At 36.9% G+C, this 22658-nt stretch overlaps 1 protein-coding gene across 2 annotated transcripts in view; it reads left to right on the forward strand.

Moving 5' to 3' along the window:
• Positions 1-22658, forward strand: part of TBC1D9 (TBC1 domain family member 9) — a 49321-nt gene that overhangs the window by 23699 nt on the left and 2964 nt on the right. For both annotated transcript variants that reach the window (XM_086889802.1, XM_086889803.1), the window contains exons 6-20: positions 513-720; positions 3532-3738; positions 5201-5371; positions 5807-5957; positions 7505-7719; positions 9213-9330; positions 10253-10538; positions 11244-11373; positions 14893-14991; positions 15111-15179; positions 16491-16731; positions 19797-19862; positions 21131-21217; positions 22109-22183; positions 22323-22423. In XM_086889802.1, coding sequence (XP_086745928.1) covers positions 513-720; positions 3532-3738; positions 5201-5371; positions 5807-5957; positions 7505-7719; positions 9213-9330; positions 10253-10538; positions 11244-11373; positions 14893-14991; positions 15111-15179; positions 16491-16731; positions 19797-19862; positions 21131-21217; positions 22109-22183; positions 22323-22423 — 2224 coding nt within the window. The remainder of the gene's footprint in view (positions 1-512; positions 721-3531; positions 3739-5200; positions 5372-5806; positions 5958-7504; positions 7720-9212; positions 9331-10252; positions 10539-11243; positions 11374-14892; positions 14992-15110; positions 15180-16490; positions 16732-19796; positions 19863-21130; positions 21218-22108; positions 22184-22322; positions 22424-22658) is intronic.

Below are 22658 nucleotides of genomic sequence, written 5' to 3' on the forward strand. Positions count from 1 at the left end.
ACCATACAGAATTATAGCCAGTGCTTGTTTTTATTTCTCATTACTTAGTGACATCTGACATGCATTATATCACTTTTTTTTGTCCTTACTGTTGAGTGTTTCATGCTGAATGCATTATCTAGACTAAATCTTGAGAATGCTAAAAAACTCTAACCTTAAGGATTCCATAATGTTAATAAAAAAGACTCAAAGATGCCTTTTTTATTACTACTAGCAAAAAATGGATTCACCGTACATATTCCCAGAAAGAAGGGCTGAATGTGAAAAGCTCACTCAGAAGTAAGGATGAATGTCTGAGTCATTCATGGCAGGGTTTGTTTTTTTTTATGTAATTTTAGAACCTTCCAAAAGTGAAGACTATATCTCCACTATATGCAAATTATTTCCAACTGTACTCTCCTTGCTTAGCTGAGTTATATGTTGCAGGTAACTTGCAATGATTTGCGTAAAATACATCTTAAAATGTGTTATATATTCCCTAAATGAAGAAAATCTTACTGTGGTTTTTCAAGGGATCTTGATGCCAGAGCAAAGAGTGAGAGATACCGTGCATTGTTCCGACTTCCCAAGGATGAGAAATTAGATGGACACACAGACTGTACTCTTTGGACTCCATTCAACAAAATGCATATTTTGGGTCAGATGTTTGTTTCCACAAACTACATTTGCTTTACTAGTAAAGAAGAGAACTTGTGCAGCCTTATTATCCCTCTTCGAGAGGTAAACATTTGTATTTTAAAATTTATAGAGAAACTAATAAAGCAGTATCTTATTAGATATTTCAGCCTAGCTTTGAATTTTTTTATTTTGGTGGGGTTTATTTAGTATTATTTATTTTTGTATTTGTTTTTACTGATTGCTTTTGGAGAAAAGCCTATTTTCATACTTTTTATCTCATGTGAGCATGCCATTCTGATGTGTTCTAAATAATATTTAATGACTGTGTATCTTAGTTTACAGTTCCTGCTACTAAAGTTCACATGGAGTTTTTTCCATCAGTTTTCATAACCATTGTGAGTTCTTCCTCTCTCATAACTTGTATTCTGATTTACAGCCCAATTTTACATTTTTTTTGCCTCATAGGGAGGAGTGGAGGGTGAAACTTCCTAGATTGATGAGTGGAAATTCTGTTAAAGAATCTGTCAGATAAAATTTGCTTTTGTCAGATGTAAAAATATTTATAATCCTCAAGTTTTGAATTGCTTCTTCACACAGATTTGCAATTATTTATTCTTGTATTTGGAAAATATTTTGTCAGTATCTTTTAAATTGGTGTGTTTCGCTTTTTAAAGCTGGTTACTTAAAGCAGATCATCAGTAAGAAGAGTTTGTTTGATGCAATAAAAAACAATTATGTTGGAGTTTTTTTTATGGTTGGCTTGATTAATGGGTTAATGGAAAACTGTGTTAAGAAAGTTTTGGAAGTAGTAGCAAAGCTGATGTAACCAAGGACAGTTTGGCTTGTCTGAAGAACCATGGAATATTTCAAGGCACTGTGTTTCCCCCAAAAATCATTAATAGTAAAATGGGTTCTTGTTGAAAAACTTTGAAGTACAGCTTCTCAACAGCTTGTTGCAACGACTGGTTATTTGGGATGAGACATTCAATTATGGTTGCACAGGTAAAGTAGTGGAGGAAGAGGAAAAGTCTTCATTTAACAGAGCCTGTTTTTCTGGATGCAGATTCAGCAACTGCTTTTGATAGCCACAGTCACAGAAGCACTGAATTCAGAGCAACTCTAAAGCTTTAAGAGACAGAAGTAGCTGAAGGAATAAGTGCTTCTATGTGAACAGCTTTAAGTCTCAGCACCAGCAGCGAGAACAGTAAACTGAGGATAGTCCTCAGAACAACTGATCAGTACCATTACTAATTAAAGGAGAGCTTTCTATTTAATTAAAGATTTGAGTTAAATCCTAAGGTAATTCCAGTGTTCTGTAATATCCTGGAGGTATTTTGACAGATAAGACAATAGTAAAGCATTGATTTAGAAATTATGATGAGGAAAGATTTTTACAGTGGCTGACTGCGCTGCTCACTGCACCTTTAGCAGATGCCCTCTCTAAGACAAAGCACCTCAGATATTTGTGTGTCTCTATTGAATAGGAAATAGGAAATAAGTAGATATCAGCTCTCATTATAGCACAGCTATAATTAAGCTTGCTTTAATAATGTCTGTCCTGTGCCTCTAGAACTTGTCTGTCTTCTGTGCTGACTGCTCTTGAACAGTTTTTAAGTGGAACAGAAAATATAGGAAACACTTTTTGTTAACTTCTATATGCTATTTGTGAAGTTAACAAACAACTAGTTAACTAGTTTAAGTTAACAAATAACTAGTAGATTTGTAGTTAGCAGAAAAATAAGAGGAAGCAGGGAGAACAGAGAAGTGGTTTAGCACCCAGGTGGTGCACTTCAGTGTTTAAGTATTCAAAGAGGATGCATGAAAAATGATTACCATATCTCTTTAGCTAGAGAGCTATTAATATTACAGTATTCATGTCTTGCCATTGATTTCTGTTTTTAAAAGGGTTAAAGGAGCAAAAGTAAAAGTCCTAGCAAAATTAAATGTGCCACTTTCTATTCTGAAGGCAGTAAGTTAGTTTTCATTACCTAAGAAATCATCTAAAGTTATAAAAGCAGTGGTTTAAAGTATTTACAATTGTGATTTGTGTTTTGTTCAATGTATGAACTGCACAAACTTGATGGATTGATGTTTTTAAGGCTAATAGTTGGTAATGCTTAGGACACACAACGGTTATATAATTCATCAGCAGTGTATGTATGACTTATCCCTGAGATTTCTTTGCATTAATGTGCTTTACTGAAACCTCAGGGAACTCATTCCCTGTACTCAGTAGATTGTGGTATGAGTATTATTTACGTGTTGAAGTTCAGTTAGATTAGTGACCATTTCCCTGATAACTGGAGGCCAAACAGAAGCTTCCACCTCACAAGGTTAGGTATTTTCCTTTGTAAGGGAAGACATGGGGTTAATTTCTCTTTGTTGGAAATTCCTGTGTACTGTGAAAATACAGTTAAAATAACACTATGCAAGTATTTTTACAGTATGCAACTATAACACAGTTGTATCGGAGTGTCATGTCAAAAATGGCTTATTCACATGTATTGACAGTAAAATGTAGGCCAAGGGTTCCATGGTTTCAGCCTGTGCTGATGATGTTAGGAAGCAGGAGAGGGATTTGGAAGTCCTACAAATAATCTGATAGATTTGTATCCCACAGGTGAAATTTTGTTTCACTGATTCTTTTAAAATAGGGCCTGAGGAAAATCGACTAAGCAGTACAGGGGACTTTTGATAGAAAATGTACTGAATTGAATTGTTTGAGGGATTACAGCCTTCATCTTCTAGGCTTGTAAGCCCTTGTATGCAAACCATGTTTTCTGGCAAAGGGGTATCCATAGGGATTTGATATAGGGGTGGAAGGAGTATGGGTTTATTGTATTAAGATGGTTTCTTAGACAAAGCAGCTTGATTAGCTAAAGATCTTAAGCTGTAGCAACTGTTTATTCCTAGGTGACAATAGTGGAAAAGGCAGACAGCTCCAGTGTGCTGCCCAGCCCACTGTCAATCAGCACGAAAAACAGAATGACATTCCTCTTTGCCAACTTGAAAGATAGAGATTTTCTTGTACAGAGGATCTCAGACTTTCTGCAACAAACCACTTCAAAAATATACTTGGATAAAAATATTGCTGGAAGCTATATCAGCTCAGATGATGAGGTATGTGAAGTAATATGAATACTTTACTAGAAGGGGATTTTAACTTGTGTGGGGTGAGGAAACACTTAAAAGTTTTTGCGAAGCTAAAGCTTTATGCACAGAAACGTGACCTCTTTTGTTTTAATGCCTTTGACCTAAAGAGATAAAATTTGTCAGTTAGGATATCCATCTTTTTCACATTAAACCTAAGAGAAATCATCATTGCTGAGGAAGAGCTACTCTAATTTTTGCTGCCACATTCTGAAATTACCATGTATCTTGTTGGAAAGTGTCGTAGTTACTTAACTGGTGAACTGAATAGTACTTTTAATATCTATTTACTTGTCCAACTCAAATGTAATTCTGGAATTTTAATAGTTTGAAGAAATTATCAGTTGGCATGAGATTCCATTAATTCAAGTTTTTAACTGCTAAATCCCATCTTTTGACTCTTCTGAAAATAGTGTCTGAGCTGAGCAGGCTTACATGTGCACTGCTAGTGAACCTTGGAACATTTGACCTTACAGGAAAAAAGCCAGCCCTGTCCTGAACGTCAGGTGGCTATTCAGAACCACCTCCTTATATATGTGTTCAAAGTAAATGATTCTTAAAATATATGACTAGATACACTTTTCTTAGGTGCTTTGAATGTTAAGCCTTGTGCTGAATTCCAGCTTTTATGTATAAAATTCAGATGCTTCATATAACAACCTCATCAGTTCTGTTAAACCCAGAAAAGTATAGTAATTCAGATCTAAAAGTAGAAAAGGCTTTTGTGATGTATCATTTTGGTATTATGTCAGTAGATCTCACATTCCAAGCCTGTCCTAAGCCATACCTTAGCACTGTCCTGAGTAGCCCTTTCCTGTTTGCCATGTGTGTCTTAAAAGAATTGTTTTTACTTGCTTTGTTGATGGTGAGGTATAATTACTGTGTTGTTGTATACCAGAACACATAGTGCTGGAATTTTTGCCATAAATGTATCTAGTATTCTACCTGCTGAATTATAAATAAATTAATTTGTAAGCATTTACTACAATTTGTAATATGACTACATATCTAGATATGCATGACTACTACTGGCAATTTTGGGCATTTGGTGTGAACTGCTCCTTGAGATTTTACTGTGATGCAGTTTCCAAGCTGTTTGAGAAGTCAGAAAATCCCTTTTTTTCAAAATACTTTTCTTCCAAATCCCAATCTAACAGTCCTATGAGGCTGACAGATCAAGGGAGCTGGTTAAATTGCCCTGGGTTACTTAGGGTTAACATTACTCTAACAATTCTAGTTCTAGAATTTGGTTGTGTTTCAGGAGAGCTATTGAGAAACTGGAAACTATTTCATTATTCTTTACTGGTTTCATTTCTGTTGCCATATGTTTTTGTTAACCATTAGCATGTATAAATTTTTAAATAAAGTGAAGTAAAAGGTTTAGACACTGGCACATCTTTATGGCTGTACTGCTTGTGACTGCTTTCTGCAGGTGTTTTCAAGATCAAGTAGTTCAGTTTCTGCCAGCCCTCACAAAAGCCTGAGCTCAGAGTCAGAGGGAGAGCGACAATTCAACCTCAATGATAACGGCATTCCAACAGCAACTCAAGCTTTAATGACAATGTATCGACGCAGATCACCTGAGGAGTTCAACCCTAAGCTGGTAAAATACACCTCCAAGTGCTCCACCTGACTGAAAAGGCTGTTAAATTATGTTTGCCTTAAACCCATGTTTCTGACCCAGAAGAGTTTCATTCTGTCAGACAGTTAAGAAGAGGCAGTATTTTTCGCAGAAGTAAAGGCTTGAACACGTTGTTTTACCAACACAAATAATTTCACTACATAAAAGCAAAGTTGGATGTAATTCAAGGAGAGGTAGTATTCCTGCTCTTAAGTATAACTTTCTCTTAACAGCAAGGTCTACTGGCATAGAAACTAGGAAATGGGAGGAGGCAGCCCATTAAGAAGGTAACTGGTCTGTAGCCAAGTTATTTCTTGTTCACTTGGAAGGTTAGGATATTGCAGGCTTTTTAGCACTCAAGATTTTAGTGGGTCAGAGTGTTAGAGAATCTTTATGCCGGCCTTTCTTTGCTTTTAGGCCAAGGAGTTCCTGAAGGAACAGGCCTGGAAGATTCACTTTGCTGAATATGGTCAAGGGGTCTGTATGTATCGTACAGAGAAAACAAGAGACCTTGTACTAAAGGGCATTCCAGAAAGCATGAGAGGAGAACTTTGGCTGCTCTTTTCAGGTAGGTTTTTGTTTGAACGTGTCTGTGGGATATAAGCAAAAGTATGAGGGAAGAAAGGATTTCAAAGATGTTTAAAGATGTACATAAAGAGTGTCTGAAAATATTTGGAGTAAGTAAGACTGTGATTGTTAGCAGGCACCAAACAAGTTTATACAGGATTTCTGTTCAGACCAGCAAATACTCTTTCTCAAACAGGCTCACATAATTAAGGAAGAATATATAAAAAGCAGAACACACACTCTGTAACCAGAAGCCAGTAGTTTAGTTTCTAGCTGTTCAGCAACCACCAGCAAGCTTGGCGGTTTTATTAATAATATTTATTTAATTATTTAATATAAATTATTTAATAATTTCTGCATCCAGTTAAGGTTTTGGCCTTCACAGCAATTGTTGCAAGGAATTCCAAAGTTTAGGCATGTTACATGGAACCATTATATTTTTTTTGTTGGTAATAAAAAAGCCCTACTCTAACCTTCTTTTAGGTTTTGCTTCCATTATGTGAAAAATGGTGAGAAAATATTTGTCTGGGATTCTGTGTCATAAGGGATTCTCTAGATCTGTGTCCTTCAAAAGTTTCCTTTTTTGAATTTGAAGATTTTTGTCACAAGTTTTATGGAAATCAATCCTACCTCAGGCTTTCTTTATAACCTATCACCATATGCCTTCTTTAGCTCTACCTTCCCCAAGATAGTTACCACGGCTACCCACACCACTTATGATATGAGGGCCTTTATCTGATGACCTAATGATGCTTTCAAGTTTGTTTTCTATTTCTTCCCTAGTAATACATAGCCATGTACATTTTCTATTTGCTGCTGGGCACTAAAGAAATGTTTTCAGAAGATACACATAGGAATTCACAGCTATGTTTTTTTGTCCTATTAACAGCTAGTTTGTACTAATTTTCAATGCGTGTGTATAATTAATATTTTCTAAATAGATTACTTTGTGCTACTGACACTTGATTTTCGTTTCTGGAGAAGTTGTAAAGTCAGTAGTGAAATCTCACAGCAACTCTGTGAGCATGTAGTGGTATCCCTAAGGCTGAGTGCCCTGCTCAAGATGACAGAGTCATTTTCAGAAGTAAGAATAGAACTCATGAGTTTCCGTCTCTTGCTTTTGGCTGACATATCATACTCTTCGCAACCAAACATTAATCTACTCTGTCCTCAAGACAAGTAGCTTTCTCAGAGACAAGTTTTGAGTTATTTAGGATGGCCAAACCCACAGCCAGCTGCAGAGGGAGCTCATGATAACATATGACTGTGCAGTTGGTTTGTTCTTCATGCTTCCTGTTTTGTTCTGGCTGAGAGAGATTTTAACCTCATTATAAAAATGCCTGTAGAGAAGACAGGAAGGGGTGATAATCACCAGAGCACATCCTTTTTATTTTTTTAACCACCTTTAAAGAAATAATATTTTCATATTTGCTTTCGAAGTTCTTGGTGATGTTTGAAATGGAAGGGGAGTAGATAATCATGTTGGAATACTCTATGTGCTAAACCTTCCATTTTCTCCTGGTTTTAATATTTTTCTTCTACTCCTAGGAGCCATTAATGAAATGGCCACTCATCCTGGCTATTATGAGGATCTAGTGGAGAAATCAATGGGAAAATACAATCTTGCTACAGAAGAGATAGAGAGGGATCTGCACCGTTCCCTTCCAGAACACCCTGCATTCCAGAATGAGATGGGTATTGCTGCTTTAAGGAGAGTCTTGACAGCTTATGCCTTCAGAAATCCAAACATAGGATATTGTCAGGTAATTGAAATACCCTGGACTCCTTCTATTTCTGGAATTCCAGTTCTTTCCTTCCAGTCCCATTTCTTCAGTCATATGTGTGAGGGTTTGGCTGTGTGAAGCACACTGAGATGTGGATGGTGCTGTGAGCTCACGCCTCAGTCAGTGCTGCAGAGAGGCAGGTGTGCTGAGGTCAGAGGGATATCACACAAAGACCTTCTCTAACAACAGTATTAGCAACACATGTTAAGAGATGTTTTCTGCAAGCATATTTTCTGCTCATAGATCTAGAAACTGGAGAGATGATAACAGAGCTGTCTACAGAAAATGACAATGGACCCTGAAGAAAGGTTATTTTCTTATTAACAAAAAATCCCCTCAAAACCAAAACACTTTGTATTCAACCTTAATTTTTTAATCTAGTTTTATCTATCCATCCTACATTGAATTATATTATATTGAATAATATTCATTATATTAGTTATAACCCTCCAGAACCTTCTTTCCTCTTTCAATGATGCCATGCTATCATTCAAAACAACGGAAAGAAACAAAACCAGAAAACAACCAGAAAGCCAAGCAAAAGACCCCCAAACACTTGGCAAAAAATAAAGCATCCTAGGAGATATCACAGTGAGTCCCAACTGTGTATCTGTGGAGTTAATGCTCCAATGACCCAAGTGCATAGTTTTGAGGCTCTTAGGCCCATAATTCAGGTCACTTTAGTTACCGGTCCTAAATCATTCTTTCTTACTATGTAATTAATCACCTGGGCCTTTTTTTGCCTTCCTACGTACTTTTACAAAGAGGAAACTTAAATTCATTAGTATTAAGAAGCCTGATTAATGTCTCACTGTTAAGACTTCTGGATGCAACATGAATAAGTGCAAGCTTGATGCAACATGAATAAGTGCAAATTCTAACAGATACCATCATAACTTATTTAATAACACATGTGATACTAAGTAATAGCTACAACATTTGTAAAGATTATTTAACAGAGGAGGAGTAGAAGGACATTTCAATTCTGGTCCCTAAAGCTGTCACAGCAATTAATAACCTTGAGATTTGGTTCAGCTATAGTGAGAGTTCAGGCATATCACTAGTGCTGTGAGAGATGTTTTGGCTGCACCATACCCAGATTCCTCAAGAGCACCTATGGCAGAATATCAGTAGCAGTGCAACAGGGATGCGTGCAACCTGAGTCAGCCCTTTATTAGGAAGAAAAATCTTGATATCTTCAAAAACATCTGCAACACAAAACCAACCAACCCCCAAAAAAACACCAAAAAGCCCTGGTGAAACAACAGCAAAATTAAAGAAAAACCTTACAATTTTTTGTGATTTGAGGCTTTCTTAAGCCTTTCTTTGAGCACTTGGAAACACTGCTGTTTTTACAGGGAAGTACTTGAACAGTTTGGGATCTGCAGGGAGATATGTAGCTAATTTCCTAACCACTTATCTGCCCAGGTACAGTGCTAGATATTGAATAATTATATTTCCCTTTCTTTTAGGCTATGAATATTGTCACTTCAGTGCTCCTCCTTTATGCAAAAGAGGAGGAAGCATTCTGGCTGCTGGTGGCTCTGTGTGAGCGTATGCTGCCTGACTACTACAACACAAGAGTTGTTGGTACGCTATGGGGGTATTTTTGAAATGGCATTACAAAAAAATAACCAGATCAACTGGTGTTATTTGTACTGAAACAAATGTATGGGTAGATGCATCTGTGCATGCTAGTGACAAGACAGCTTGCTCAGGAGAATGAAGGCAATTTCCTAAAGAGGTAGTACTATGGTTAATAGTTTATCATTTGCTTAGGAGCAGATGGCATTCTAAAGTAGGCTTAAGCAAAGTAGATTTTTAAGAAGAGATGGAAGGCTAAAATTTGAGTTTTAGATGATCCAGTTAGCTGATTAAGGTAAGGTGGAAATGGGAGCTTTAGCAGTTTGCCGTAGAAGTCTTTGTGCTTGTACCTTTGATGTGAAGGGGCACAAGTATCAGAAAGCTGTTGTCAAATAAGCTTCCTTGTGTATGTAGAAGTGAGTGACTTCAATTTATCATGGAGTCTGTTTTTACTATATCTCACAAATAATTGAGATACTCAGCCTTAGAAATTATTCTTCCTGGCCTGGTTAGAACACTGAAGTTATGGCATGGGAATGTATAATATGGGATTCTCTTGAAGTAAATCTAAACCCTCACAGTCAGCCTGGCCAGGTGATGCTGACGTCTTACTCCAATTAGTAATGGTAATACCAAGCCACTATTTAACTTCTGCTGGTGCTAGACCAAATGAATCCTTTTTTATTTATTATGGAGTGCATAATTAAAACATAAAAAAACTTATTACAGTTCAATTTGTGTGTATAGCTCCGTTGTTTAATGGAACCTGTTATTCATTTGAAAGTGAAAAAATGTGCATAAGCACCATGCAAAATATTTTTACGGTTTTTATTTATATACATAGAATATATAGATTTGTGTTTTCCTCCCCTAAATGGCAATGTATCAGTTGCTCCTGAATTAGTTCAATCTTATTTATCTTCAACAGGAGCATTGGTGGATCAGGGTGTCTTTGAAGAGCTGGCTCGTGACTACATTCCACAGCTTTATGACTGCATGCAGGACTTGGGCGTAATCTCCACCATCTCCCTATCCTGGTTCCTCACTCTTTTCCTCAGTGTAATGCCATTTGAAAGTGCAGTGGTAGTTGTGGATTGTTTCTTCTGTGAAGGAATAAAGGTGATATTTCAGTTAGCGCTCGCTGTCCTTGAAGCTAATGTAGACAAGCTGCTTAACTGTAAAGATGATGGAGAAGCCATGACAGTCTTGGGAAGGTATTTATTACAGAAAATTAAGTATCTTCGTGTTCTCTTGTTTGTTTTTTTCCTTTGCTTTTATGATTTGTATTCTATCTAAACCAGTACCATATATGTAAATCTTTTACGTGCTTGTAGTCCCCTTTCTCCACATAAGGTATTCCTTATATTATTTTAAAATAATGCTAAGTAATATAAATTCTTATTTCAAAACATTCAAATAAACTTCTCAAACCTAGTTATAAAAATTCAACTAGATTCATTATTGTAGTGGATTACATGAGATTTGTTACTTCAGCCTGCTACCTTTTAAATGTTACTAAGAAGAAGCCTCAATGTCAAGGAAAATTGTTTTGGGAATAGACTAAGTAGGACTCAGAAGAATTAGGTAGGATCTTGAACAAATAGATTTCAGTGAAACAGTATGATGATAGATATAGTGGCTTGAGTAATTTAATTGGAACTAAGGCTGCTGAGTATAACCTCTGATTTTCTTGTGCTTGGTTGCAGTGTTTAGTTTTCAAGATGTTGCTGGAACTTTGGAATTTTTTTCATAATTTCATAAAGAATTTCAATAGTATAACCCTAACTCTTCCTAGAGAATGGCTTGATCACTTTTACGTGTAATAATCAATATGTAACCCTTATGATGTCAGCCCTCAGAAGGGAGGGCATACAAATTCATCTTGCATTTCTCATTTCTTTATTTTTTTCCCCCACCAGATATTTGGACAGTGTAACTAATAAGGACAGCACTCTTCCTCCAATTCCTCATCTTCACTCCCTGCTCAGTGATGATGTAGAGCCTTATCCTGAGGTGGATATCTTCAGGCTAATCAGGTCTTCCTATGAGGTAGGAGAAGATTTCTTAACAGGAACTTGCCAATGCACACAACTTCTGCTTCACAGAGGAATTTGATACTCTGTAGTTTGGCTTTGCTTGAAATGGAAAGAACATAAAAGAAATGCAAACTCATCTGAGAAGGCTGAAATAGAGCAACGAAGATGAGTTAGACCTTCTTTTAACCAAGACTTTTAATGGGAGCTGTTTCATAGAGAAGTCTGAGGCCTCAAAGAAGAGCAGCCCACAACCTAAAAGTGATTTACAAACAAAAGACTGAACTTTTAACTTGAAAAGAGTTAATTCTCAGTTAAGCTTTTTTATGGTTTTTCAAACTGAAATAGTAGTGAAATCTGTATGATTTAAGAAGACCTTTCTGTTATAAGTGAAACTTTTTTTCTTTTGCCTTTCATTTTCTTGAAAGTGCTGATTGTGACCACGGGCCACTATATTCTCTACTATCACCAAAGCTAAAAAAAAAATTCAAGTGGATGGAGCTGGTAATAACTAATATCTATTAAAGGACAAAGCCTGCAAAACCAACTAAAATCTGCAGACTGGTTTAATTGTCCTTAAATTAAAAAAAAAAAAAAAGCCATCAGTTATAATATCTCTGATGGTTACGCTGACATACCCATATTTTATAAAAATTAAGGAAAAACTAAAGATTTTTTTCTCCTAAATTTCCATTATTCCCTTCCATTGACATGTAGCCTAAGTGAATAATTGTAGTTCAGGAGGTCGATTTATACTTAGCAATAGCACAGCTTTTTCAAAGGCACTTCCTATGCCCGTAAACCCCCCTTGCTTTAACATACCACATTTAATAAGGAAGTAGGTGCCCCTTAGCGTATTCTGTGCTGAAGGGAAAAGTGTATCAGGGTAGATGGATGTTTGGTAGATGCCAGAATGGCCAGGAAGGCATTTATGCAAGGAAGTTGTGTTTCCCTTGCATTTTTCCATTTTTCTCAGCATGAGGACTGTTTGCATTGGCTTAACTGCTCTAAGATGAGTAACATGACTCCGTGCAGAGCTAGTCTATCTTTTTTGGGCTTCTGCAGCACAGAACCTTGTACCTCCTTCTAGGTAAATAACCAACTGCACTTCAGTTTAATTAGACAAAACAAGTAGCATGGGGAGTGAGGAACCATAAGGAAAGCAGGTTGCAGAGAGAGAATGAGTTTCAAGAGAGTTGCTATTAATAAATTTATTAAACCCTCCCCCCCAAATTATTTAGTAAACTATTGAGATGCAAAAGCTTTAGGGCATCTGTTACACCTTTTATGTTTTTTGACTGGTTAATGTGCAGTCAGGGCTAGGAACTCAGTGCTAGCTTTGTCACAAAGAATGAAATATCAACTAAATGAGCATATGTTTTGTTATTTTTTAGAATTTAAACTGCAATGGTTACTTTCTGGGTAACCCTCTATTCCTAATTTGTAGATATTTATAATTTAAAAATAATAGGAAGACCTACAGCTGAAGAAAATGTGGGGGTTTTTGGAGACCTTTGCTTCCCTCAAGCATACACACACCACCCCCAAGGAGAGGGGAAAACCTTGTCCCTTCCAGACTGTCCTATGATATTTGTCATAGAAATGTGATGAGTCTGAGAACTTGGTGGCACTGGCAAAGGCACAGTATTTGAATTGTTCTATGAAGACCTGCTTTCCATCATGATCTGACACTGTCCAGCTCTTAGGTAATAAAATCAGATGCGTATATGAGAAGTCTCCAGGGAAAGTTGAAGGGATGCAGAAGAATTTCTTGGTAAATAAGTGACTAGCACCCCTCTCTGCAATGATATCGAGCACACTTTCTACTTTCAAAGGAGAAACTGTCTTTAAATAAGAGGATATACATAACAAGAGTATGCATTTTACACTGCCAGTACTTTCTTAATTTACTGAAAGTAGTTTTTAGTAAGAAATCTCTTATTCTTTCATTCAATTTTGCTTTAATTCAGAAGCCATAGATCCTGATGTCATAATAATTATAGTAGAAGTGACTGAAACAATGCATAGTAACTGCAGTTTTAAAAGCCTGTGCATAACTCACTAGCTGTCTGTGGAGTGTAGACTCATAATCAGAGCTGTTACTGTGTTTAACTCATTTAATTTGCATGTTAGCTAATTAGAAAAAAAAAATACACCTTCAACACTTCTGCTATGTGTAAAGTGGTATCTGGATCTTTGCTATTTTAACTAATGAGCTGACACTGAAAGGTTTGTGCTGTGGAAATGGTTGATAGTTTTGACCTTGAACAGATGACATCCTTCCAACAACTCCTTGTACAATTTGAGACTTAGCATGGGCAAAGGACCATTCCCAGAAGGTAATCACCTGCAACCTTCCTTTTGTGTAGACTACATGAGTTTTAGTTTTATGGATGTGAACAGACCTTCTTATTTGGCCCCCAGACCAGTGAATAAACTCTAATTACTGGAATAGGTGTGGCCTCAGTGCCACAAAAGATCTGTCTTTTCAAGTTTTTGTGACCTCCGTGATGTTTGATATTCGTGAATATCTACATGAATACCTACATTCATATACATATACATGAATATCTACATTCCATTTTTGTCAAAAGACTTCTTTATTTGCAACATGCTCACAAGTACATGAAACATCTTTTTACTCCCAAGGTACACAATAAAGGTGAACACCTTTATAAATAAATGCAGTTTTAGCATTAATTTCATTTTACAAGAATGTGCCAGCGTATTATGTAGATGCACTTGCACTGAAAATATAAATCCATATTGTATGAAAGTGTGTCCTGCCACCCCTTTATGCTTTATATGTGGTGTAGTTGATGTCTGGCATTATTAATCCTGCTGATCATCTGTGCATTCCTAAGTGTGTGGGTTTTGGATGGCAAGAAACTTCTGCTTATAATGCTTCTACAAAAATTAATCTTAGGGGTTAGGCATTCCTCTGCACATGAAAACATGGAATACTATTCCTAGTAGGTTATCCCCCATTATGCTTTTGTAGTATGTGCAGGAGCTCCCTGACACTGTTATGTATACTATGAAGAAGACTTCTGAAAATAAGACTTGGGTATTAAAGAGAATATTTTCCTAGTGGAAATTGCATTCTTGCTACTTGGTTTAAAATCTTCAGAATGTACTGTCTCAGCCATTAGAGATCCAGTTATTTTAATATTCTCTTCTGTTGTGATTATGAGACATTCCAGGACAAGCTGAAATAAAACTCTGCAGGAGGACTTACAAAACAATCTATTCACAGAGATTTGCCAAGCAAGAATTTCTAAATACTGAGATTACAGTTTGAAAAGAGATCATTTGAAACTGAATAAAGAAAGACCTTTCAAATTAAAATAAGTTCTTGGGAAAAAGAAAATCTAGTGAAGTATTCCTAAAGTCTTTGTAATTTTGTAATGTGTTAGAAAAATGCATTAACAGCAGTTTCATTTGTGCTACATCATGTAATTAATAGAGTAAAGGGAAGCTAAACATTCTGAATATTAATACACAGACAATCGTGTACTACTTTTTCTCTTTCAAGAAATTTGGAAGCATCCGGGCGGATTTAATTGAACAAATGAGATTCAAACAAAGACTGAAAGTCATCCAAACCCTCGAAGATACTACAAAGCGCAATGTGGTCAGTACTGAAATAATGTTCTTTGCAAATAATAAGTTCAGTCAGTTTCTGAAGTTTAACTTAGCTTTTCAGTGAGACATGGATTTCAAATCTGTAACTGTTAATGTTGTGTTTTAAAGGTACGAACTATTGTGACAGAGACTTCTTTTACTATTGATGAACTGGAGGAACTATACGCGCTTTTCAAGGTAAAGCTAAGTGAAGATAAGATCATGTGCCTCCAGGAAGTGTAAATTTTCATTTTTGGTGTGGGACTTTCTTTCCTAAGCATCAGACCAAGTCTGTCAGTTATTATTGGGTATCTTGATATAACTTGAATTAGCTTCTGTGTTATTGATATACCAAAAAACCCTAAACTCAAGCAGATTTTAAAACATCAGGAAATGTTTAATTCACTAGTTGCTTTGTCCATGGAAAAAAATATATACTAATAAAAAAATAAAATCAAAAATTGGATAGAGGCTTTTGATCAGTCATCAGAAAATAAACATTTGTTTCTCTCTACCTGACCCAAGTTTTGGAATTTATCACAATTATTCTATTATCTCAGTTAATACTTTTGTATCGCAATTGCTGATTTTTGCCATTGTTAATGCTTTAATACTTTACATGGGAATTTAATGCCACAAAGTGATGTACAACCAACTTCGTATTGGTTGTACAGCAGTGCCATTAGATCCACAAATTCAAAGGTGAGCGTGTAAATATGTTAACTTCACCTTCATGCACAATGTGTTAAAAGAAATTACCTTCTTTATCTGCTTTTTATAACAAGAGATTTTCTTTTTAATATGATGAAGAATTTATTTCCTTTTAATTTCCCATCTGTAATGACAAGTACAAGTTGTCCAAATCCTGCAGTACCTCCTTTCAGTCTTCCATGAAATCAGTGAGACCAAGTCAGACTGTCCTCCCTCGTTGGTTGCTGTGCAGAGCTGGGATCTTTTTTCCTAAGCTTCTGAAATTGTTTTGAATTAGATTCTGCCAAAATCAGCTCCAGACCCTCCACTGACCAGTAAGACTGAAAGAATAGTACATTATTCAGTATTTTTGAGAATCTACAAAAAATATTTCAAATGAACAGCTATTTTCATATGATTAAAGATTAAACAAAGATTCCATGAGTCTTCTGAGTTGACTGCATGATGAGGGTGCAGAGGGTGACTAAGCACAACAAGCCTGTGAAGTCACAGCTCTGGCCAAAACAGTTGTTTCATTTACCTGGGAGGCAGAAAAAGTTTTGCGTTATCTTTTTTTTTTCTTTTTTTTTTTTCTTTTTTTTTTTTTTTTGTCTTTAATAGAGGGATGCTTTTTTATGCTGGTTAGACAAGAAACCTCTTCCAGAAGTGGAAGGGCTGGATAAATGGAAATGCATCTGTTATCTTGCATTGTTTTAAGAATGTGTGTGGAAGAGTTGTTTGGAATTTTTTTTTATCATGGAGAGTGATGAATTATTTATAGAAATGCTGACAATCTCATAGTGTTTACCTTCTGTTCAGGCAGAACACCTGACAAGCTGCTACTGGGGAGGAAACAGCAACGCCACAGAGCGACACGATCCCAGCCTGCCTTACCTGGAGCAGTACCGCATTGACTTTGACCAGTTCAAAGGCATGTTCACCCTCCTCTTCCCCTGGGCATGTGGAACTCACTCAGATATATTGGCTGCCCGTTTGTTCAGGCTTCTGGATGAAAATGGAGATCTGCTCATCAATTTCCGTGAATTCGTCTCTGGACTGAGTAAGGAGAATCCACAGCACTTTCAAACTAACATGACAAACCAGTTTGTTTCTGTTCAGCTCATTTTATCATGCCTGTTACTGTGGTTCCCTCTGGGGTTTAGGCTGGTCTTAGTAGGTGAATCTACATTAGTCAGTGTATCACACTGGGAAAATGACAACACATGAACAGATCAGTTAAGATCTGAGAACTTCACTGACTGCTAACTCTCAGCACAAAAATTAACTGCAACGTGGGTGCTTAATAGTCTATTTCCCCTAGGCACAGTTAGAGTGTGAGCTGTTGCTTCTGAAATCAGTAACCAAGACTGCAGAAAGCAGTTTGGAAGTACCCCAAAAAGGAGAAAGTGGAGGTGCAGGTCAGAGAGGGAGGCTGAATGTTTTCAATCTTGAAGAAGCAAGACTTCAGGACATGAAAGCTGACATCATGAGCCCCAGGATTAACATGAGGAAGCAAAGATGAGGCAGGAGCTGGCCACTCCTTTTTTAAATATAGCAGGAGCTGTTTGCCGTAAGTGACCAACATCTCACCATCTACAATTTATCAATTCATGGCAACCTGGAATTTCCCCCAGCTCTATATTTTGATCCTTTTTGAGAGTGAAAAGGTTTCCCAGTCTGGATTCCAGCAACTCTTTGTAACAGTATGTATATGCATTAGGGCTCCAAATGCAGCCTTGCATTAAAACCTCTGCACAGAAGTAGTAGCACCTGTTCTCTTACAATTGCAAAATAGCTGTGACAGTAAAACTGGCTGCACACCTCCCCTTCACACCCCCCAAAAAATCCCAATGCTTCCCATGATGCAGTGATTTATATCTGAGGTATTGTTTGCCAGGTAACACTCAATGGCCTTGAGGACCCAGGAATTAACTACTCTTCTGGTTTACTGGATGCTGTTAGTCAAGCAGCTATTGACTGAGACAGTATGCTTTGGAACCAAGAGTGAGTAATAAGAACAAGGGCCAGATTTGAGCACTGTGAACAGAAATGAATGTAAAATGCACAAATGTGGCTATAAGCCAAAATGACTGAATTCAAATCTTTAACAGGCAAAACAATCAAAAATGCTCATTCTGAAAACTCATATTTTTCAGAAACTAAGCCCAGTGTGGTGTAATTTGAAAACCTTATTTTTTCCCCCTAAAATTAAATCAACCCTGCTGACCCCTTTTATTGTTCAGAAGCACAAGTGGTAGGAAAGACAATATAGTCAACGAAAGAACAATGGACCTGCTTGAGAATATTTCACCATGCCCCAGGACTTTTAAAAATTCCTTTTCTTTTTCATTGTCCCTACAACAAATAGCTCAAGAACCCCCTACTTCAGGTGCCTCTAGGGCCTCAGCTGAGCAAAGATGGAATAACCTGGCGTATTCTTTATGTTTACTCTGTGCCCTGTTACAATAATATAGTCCAAATACAGGAGTGGTTTGCCCAGTGAGTTGTGCTGCTCAGAAGAGGTTTTCAGCCTTGGCTAGGAGCTCTTTGGGTTATCCACTCTTGACAAAGCTCCCCTGCACTCTTGTAGCACAGTGGATGATAGCATGACAGTTGTTGACTGCACTTCCAAGTAAGCTACAGAGATCTCCGCATTGATTCAAAGTGGCCTCCTGCCTCCCATCATGTTTTTGCAATGCACTTTTCTCAGAGCACAAAGCTCTCCCACTTCTCCAGTGGCTGCTGCTGACTACAGTACTTTTCACACCCTGCTGTCAAAGTCAGTATCATGAAAGCTGTGTCTTGCAAGTAGTACCTGAGTGTATTTTTTATTTTTGCAAACAGGTTTTTTTCAGCTACAGAATGCAGGAGGATATTCAAAAAGCAAAGTGGTAACCTCACCACTTCTTCAAGCCTTTCAGGGGCAGGATCACCTCCCTTGACCTGCTTGCAATGCTTTTCCTAATTTTAAGCAAAAAGGAAAAGGGATGCATTAGGAGGAAAGAAACTTGTACATCAGGAAGCACACACAAATTTATCTCAAATAGTAGCTATGGGATCTTTTTCAGTTCTCTTCATATCTGGGGACAGAGAGAGGAATAAGCCTATATGTGTCACACTGTGCCCTGAATCAAAAAAAATTGCAGTTCCCTGTTGAAGGAGGATGCAGAAGTGTAGCCCATTCTGTCCTTTGATTATTTCATATTGCCTTTACCAGAAGAGAATGCATTTTCTGCATGGTGTGATACACCAGACAGGAACATAATGAGGTTTTGTGCTTAAAAAGGACCATGTTGAAAGCATAATGGCTAATGTAGATGTTCTCAAATTTTTGGCCCAACATCCATATTTGTAGGAGTGTTAAGCTTTGCAACAGACTGTGCTTGTCAGTATTTGCCACACCACACTCCGTAGTTTGCATAGCAGAGGTAAGATGGCACAGTCACCTATAAGGTAAAATAAATCTCTGCACAATCTGATTATTGAAAGTTAATTCATTTATTTATGGATAGCATGTCACAAATGAGATTTTTGAAAAAGTCTGATTATCTGTTATTTTGTTACTTTAAAATTAACTACTGTCCATTTAATTAATTGGAAGGAGGGGCTTCAATAGAGCTCTTGAATTTCATACAGCTAATTCTATTGTAGTCCAGAAATAAATGGGGTTGATGTGGAAAAATCAATAGAAAGTATTGCATGAAATCAGTTTAGCCCATGGCTAAGCTATGATAAATCCTGTGTACTTGAATTTCTCTCTTTTTTTTTTTTTTTCTTGTAAATATATTACTGCTCTGAGACATGTGATGTTGTTGTTGGATTCTCAGATCAAAAAGTCTTCACAAAAGAGGTCTTGTTAAGTCCCAGCTGGAGGCCCTTCTGCATGATAATGCCATAACCATAGACCCAAGATTGAAGTACGAAATTCAGGGTAGATTTGTCTGTGTTCTCATACTGTTTTTACTATATGATCTTAGGAGTCAAGTGACTGCCTTATGATCTTGAGCTGTAAAATACTTCCCAGAGTGAATGTTGCAGCTTCTAAAACAAAATATTGCGGCAGTAACAAATAAAATGGCACAGAATGCTGACTAGTAATGCACTACTGCATGTAATGTTGTTTAGGTGCAGCGTGCCATGGAGATCTTACAGAGAAGCTGAAGCTGCTGTATAAAATGCATGTTTTGCCTGGTAAGTAAATGATATTAAAATAGCTCTTGTTTTGATGAGAACAGAAATTTGGAGCAGAGTTGTTTATGACTGGTATTCCCAATTAAAAATTAATTTGCAGGAATTATTGTAGCTGTTTATGCAACAGTAAAATATGGAAGCTTCTACTCTAACCAGAGATTTGGAAAGTCTGAAAGCACCCTCACAGCCCTCAATTTCTCCCTCCACAAACATAAATGTCTCTTGCCTGTTAAGCTGGGGCTGGTGATATCCTCCAGGCATAAATCCAGTGTTCTTCAGCATGTGTTACCAAAATGCACTCTATTTAAGGGTTTGAAAATTAAGCTTGTTTGAAATGTTCCCGAATGTCCTGGCTCCTCATTTCTGTCCCCAGGCTTTCTTCTTGGTTTCCCATCTGGGCTGACACAACTGCTTGCAGAGGGAAGCTCCAGATTGTTTCATAGATGTGTTTTCCAGGGAACTGTACAAACCTGGACTCAGCTAAGTGAGAGAAGCAGTTAAGGGTGGAGAGGGGATGAAAACACCTCAGAACAGTTCTGCAAATGCTATACTGGAACTGTGTTCTCTCTGGCTTGTCACACACATGCCATAAAGAACCTACTGCTGTCCTCATTGAACTTGCACTTTAAGAACATTTCTTGGGTAGTTTAATTCTTGTGCACATTTACATGCTGTGGTAAACATAACCAAAAACTTGGAGAGGACATTCACCTCTCGTTGTATGCTTTGAACATTGCTGATTGCTTCTCCCAGTTACAGCTTTGCTTGGAGGTAGGCCTGAGTCAGTCAATAATTCAACTGGGAAAAAATACTTTAAATACTTCTAAAAACTACTTAAAATTAAAAAGAAATTGAACTATTATAAAAAAATATTATTTTAAGAATGCAGCTTATCATACCTGGGGACTGGTGAGCTCATACCAAATGATGACAGACTGCTTCCATGTAGGAAAGAGATCACACTCTGCTTAGGACACACTGAGCTGCACAGAAGAAAGTAATGGAAGTAGGCATGGGAAGGTGGGTAAGCCAGCTTCTGAAAGCAAACAGCTCCTTGTGAGACAGTACTGGATGTTGGGAAGGAGACAATTCAGGTCCAGTTGTTCATCTCCTGTGAGTTAAAAAGAGATGATCCCTAGCCCATCACATCCTCCTACTTTGCTTCTAGAAACTGACTAAACACATTCTAAATGTATTAATGGAAATATCTTTTCATTTTTAATCAAAAGATGGAATTTTTAATGAAAGAATCTTCCTGTGTTGCTTAGATCCATCCCCTGAGCAAGAAGAACCAGACTCTGCTTTTGAAGCTACTCAATACTTTTTTGAGGACATCACACCAGACTGTACACATGGTAGGCATCTTTTGTCTTGGGCATGACCAGATGAGGCATTTCAGTCAACATGTCTTTTTAGATAGCTACTTTTTAATTGGATTAAACTTTGTTAGCAAAGTATTCCCTGTAAAAAGAAGTATGAAGCATTTGTATATGTGTTGATACCAGTAGAGGTACAGGCATGTGTACACTAAGAGTCCCCCTGGATTGTGCATTGCAGGAGTACTTGCAGAATAATGCTATAAGTGTGTTATAGCAGAAGTAATTTTGTGGAGAATAAGAATAAATAGATTCACTTTCAAGATGTATTTGGATCAGAACTTAAAACATTCTGAAAAACCTAGAGGAAAAGATACATCAAAATGTAGTTCAGTTTGAAGTCATATGTGCCCTAATGAGAGCCAGCATCTCATCACTGCTGCTTTAAATGGCTTTCTCTTTCTTGTGATACTTGATGTGAAGTTTCTTTCTGATTCAAGAAAAATATAATCCATCCTTCATGTTATAAGTGGGATGAAAGTTGTTTGAAAATACAGGTAAGAGTTAATAGTCTAGAAATGGCAATTTCAAATCCTGAGAGGCAAAAGAAGATGCACTAGTATAATCACCAAACATATATCATGCTAGGGGATGTGTTGTGTTGCCATAGGTTAATCATTGCACTACATGGACAAAACCTAAGTTTGTCCCAACCTCACTAGTGATATTATAAATTAAATGGAATTTATAGGCAGGTTTAAGAATAAGCAAAAATCATCATTTATTCCTGTAATTTTTACTCTGCTTTTTTTTGCAGAGTTTTTAAATATTTGTAAACATTTGGTTATTTTACACTGTACACGTGAAAACAATGTCTGATTCTAAATCTGCACTGATATCTCTCTCTCCCCCTGCCCTTCCACTTCCTAGTTGTTGGCCTAGACAGCAGAAACAAACATGGAGTAGATGATGGGTTTGTTACAGTGAGTCTGAAAACAGATAAAGGTATGCTTGGTGTCTCCGTGTGAATTACATCTTTCATTTAATGTAAAGATGCTCCTTTTGAAAATGGGGAATAAAGGTAATAATTTAAGGTTTCTTCATGGACTTTTTTCTCCATCTCTGGATAATTTGTTGGCAATAGGCAAGAAGAGCTCACAAGAGAGTCGAACTTATATGAGAATGTGGAGCCAAGAGAATAAATCCAAAGCAAAAAACACAAAGGACTTGCCCAAGCTGAACCAGGTACTTCTGCTGACACTTACTTTTCATTAAATTTAAACTTTCTTCACATATCTATAGATATTCAATGTATTAATACTGAACAAAGTTTTTATTTTGAGCAGATACTTTTTTACCAGAGTAGCAGTCAGCAGAAATTTATTGTTTACAAAATACTTCAACTGGTATTCAGCTCCCAAAACATCCTAAAAATGAGATACACACATATAGGAATGGTAAAACATATTGATTTGATCTC

This window comes from Cyanistes caeruleus, chromosome 5 (genome assembly GCF_971803275.1).
Source record: "Cyanistes caeruleus chromosome 5, bCyaCae1.hap1.1, whole genome shotgun sequence".
NCBI classification, from domain to species: domain Eukaryota; kingdom Metazoa; phylum Chordata; class Aves; order Passeriformes; family Paridae; genus Cyanistes; species Cyanistes caeruleus.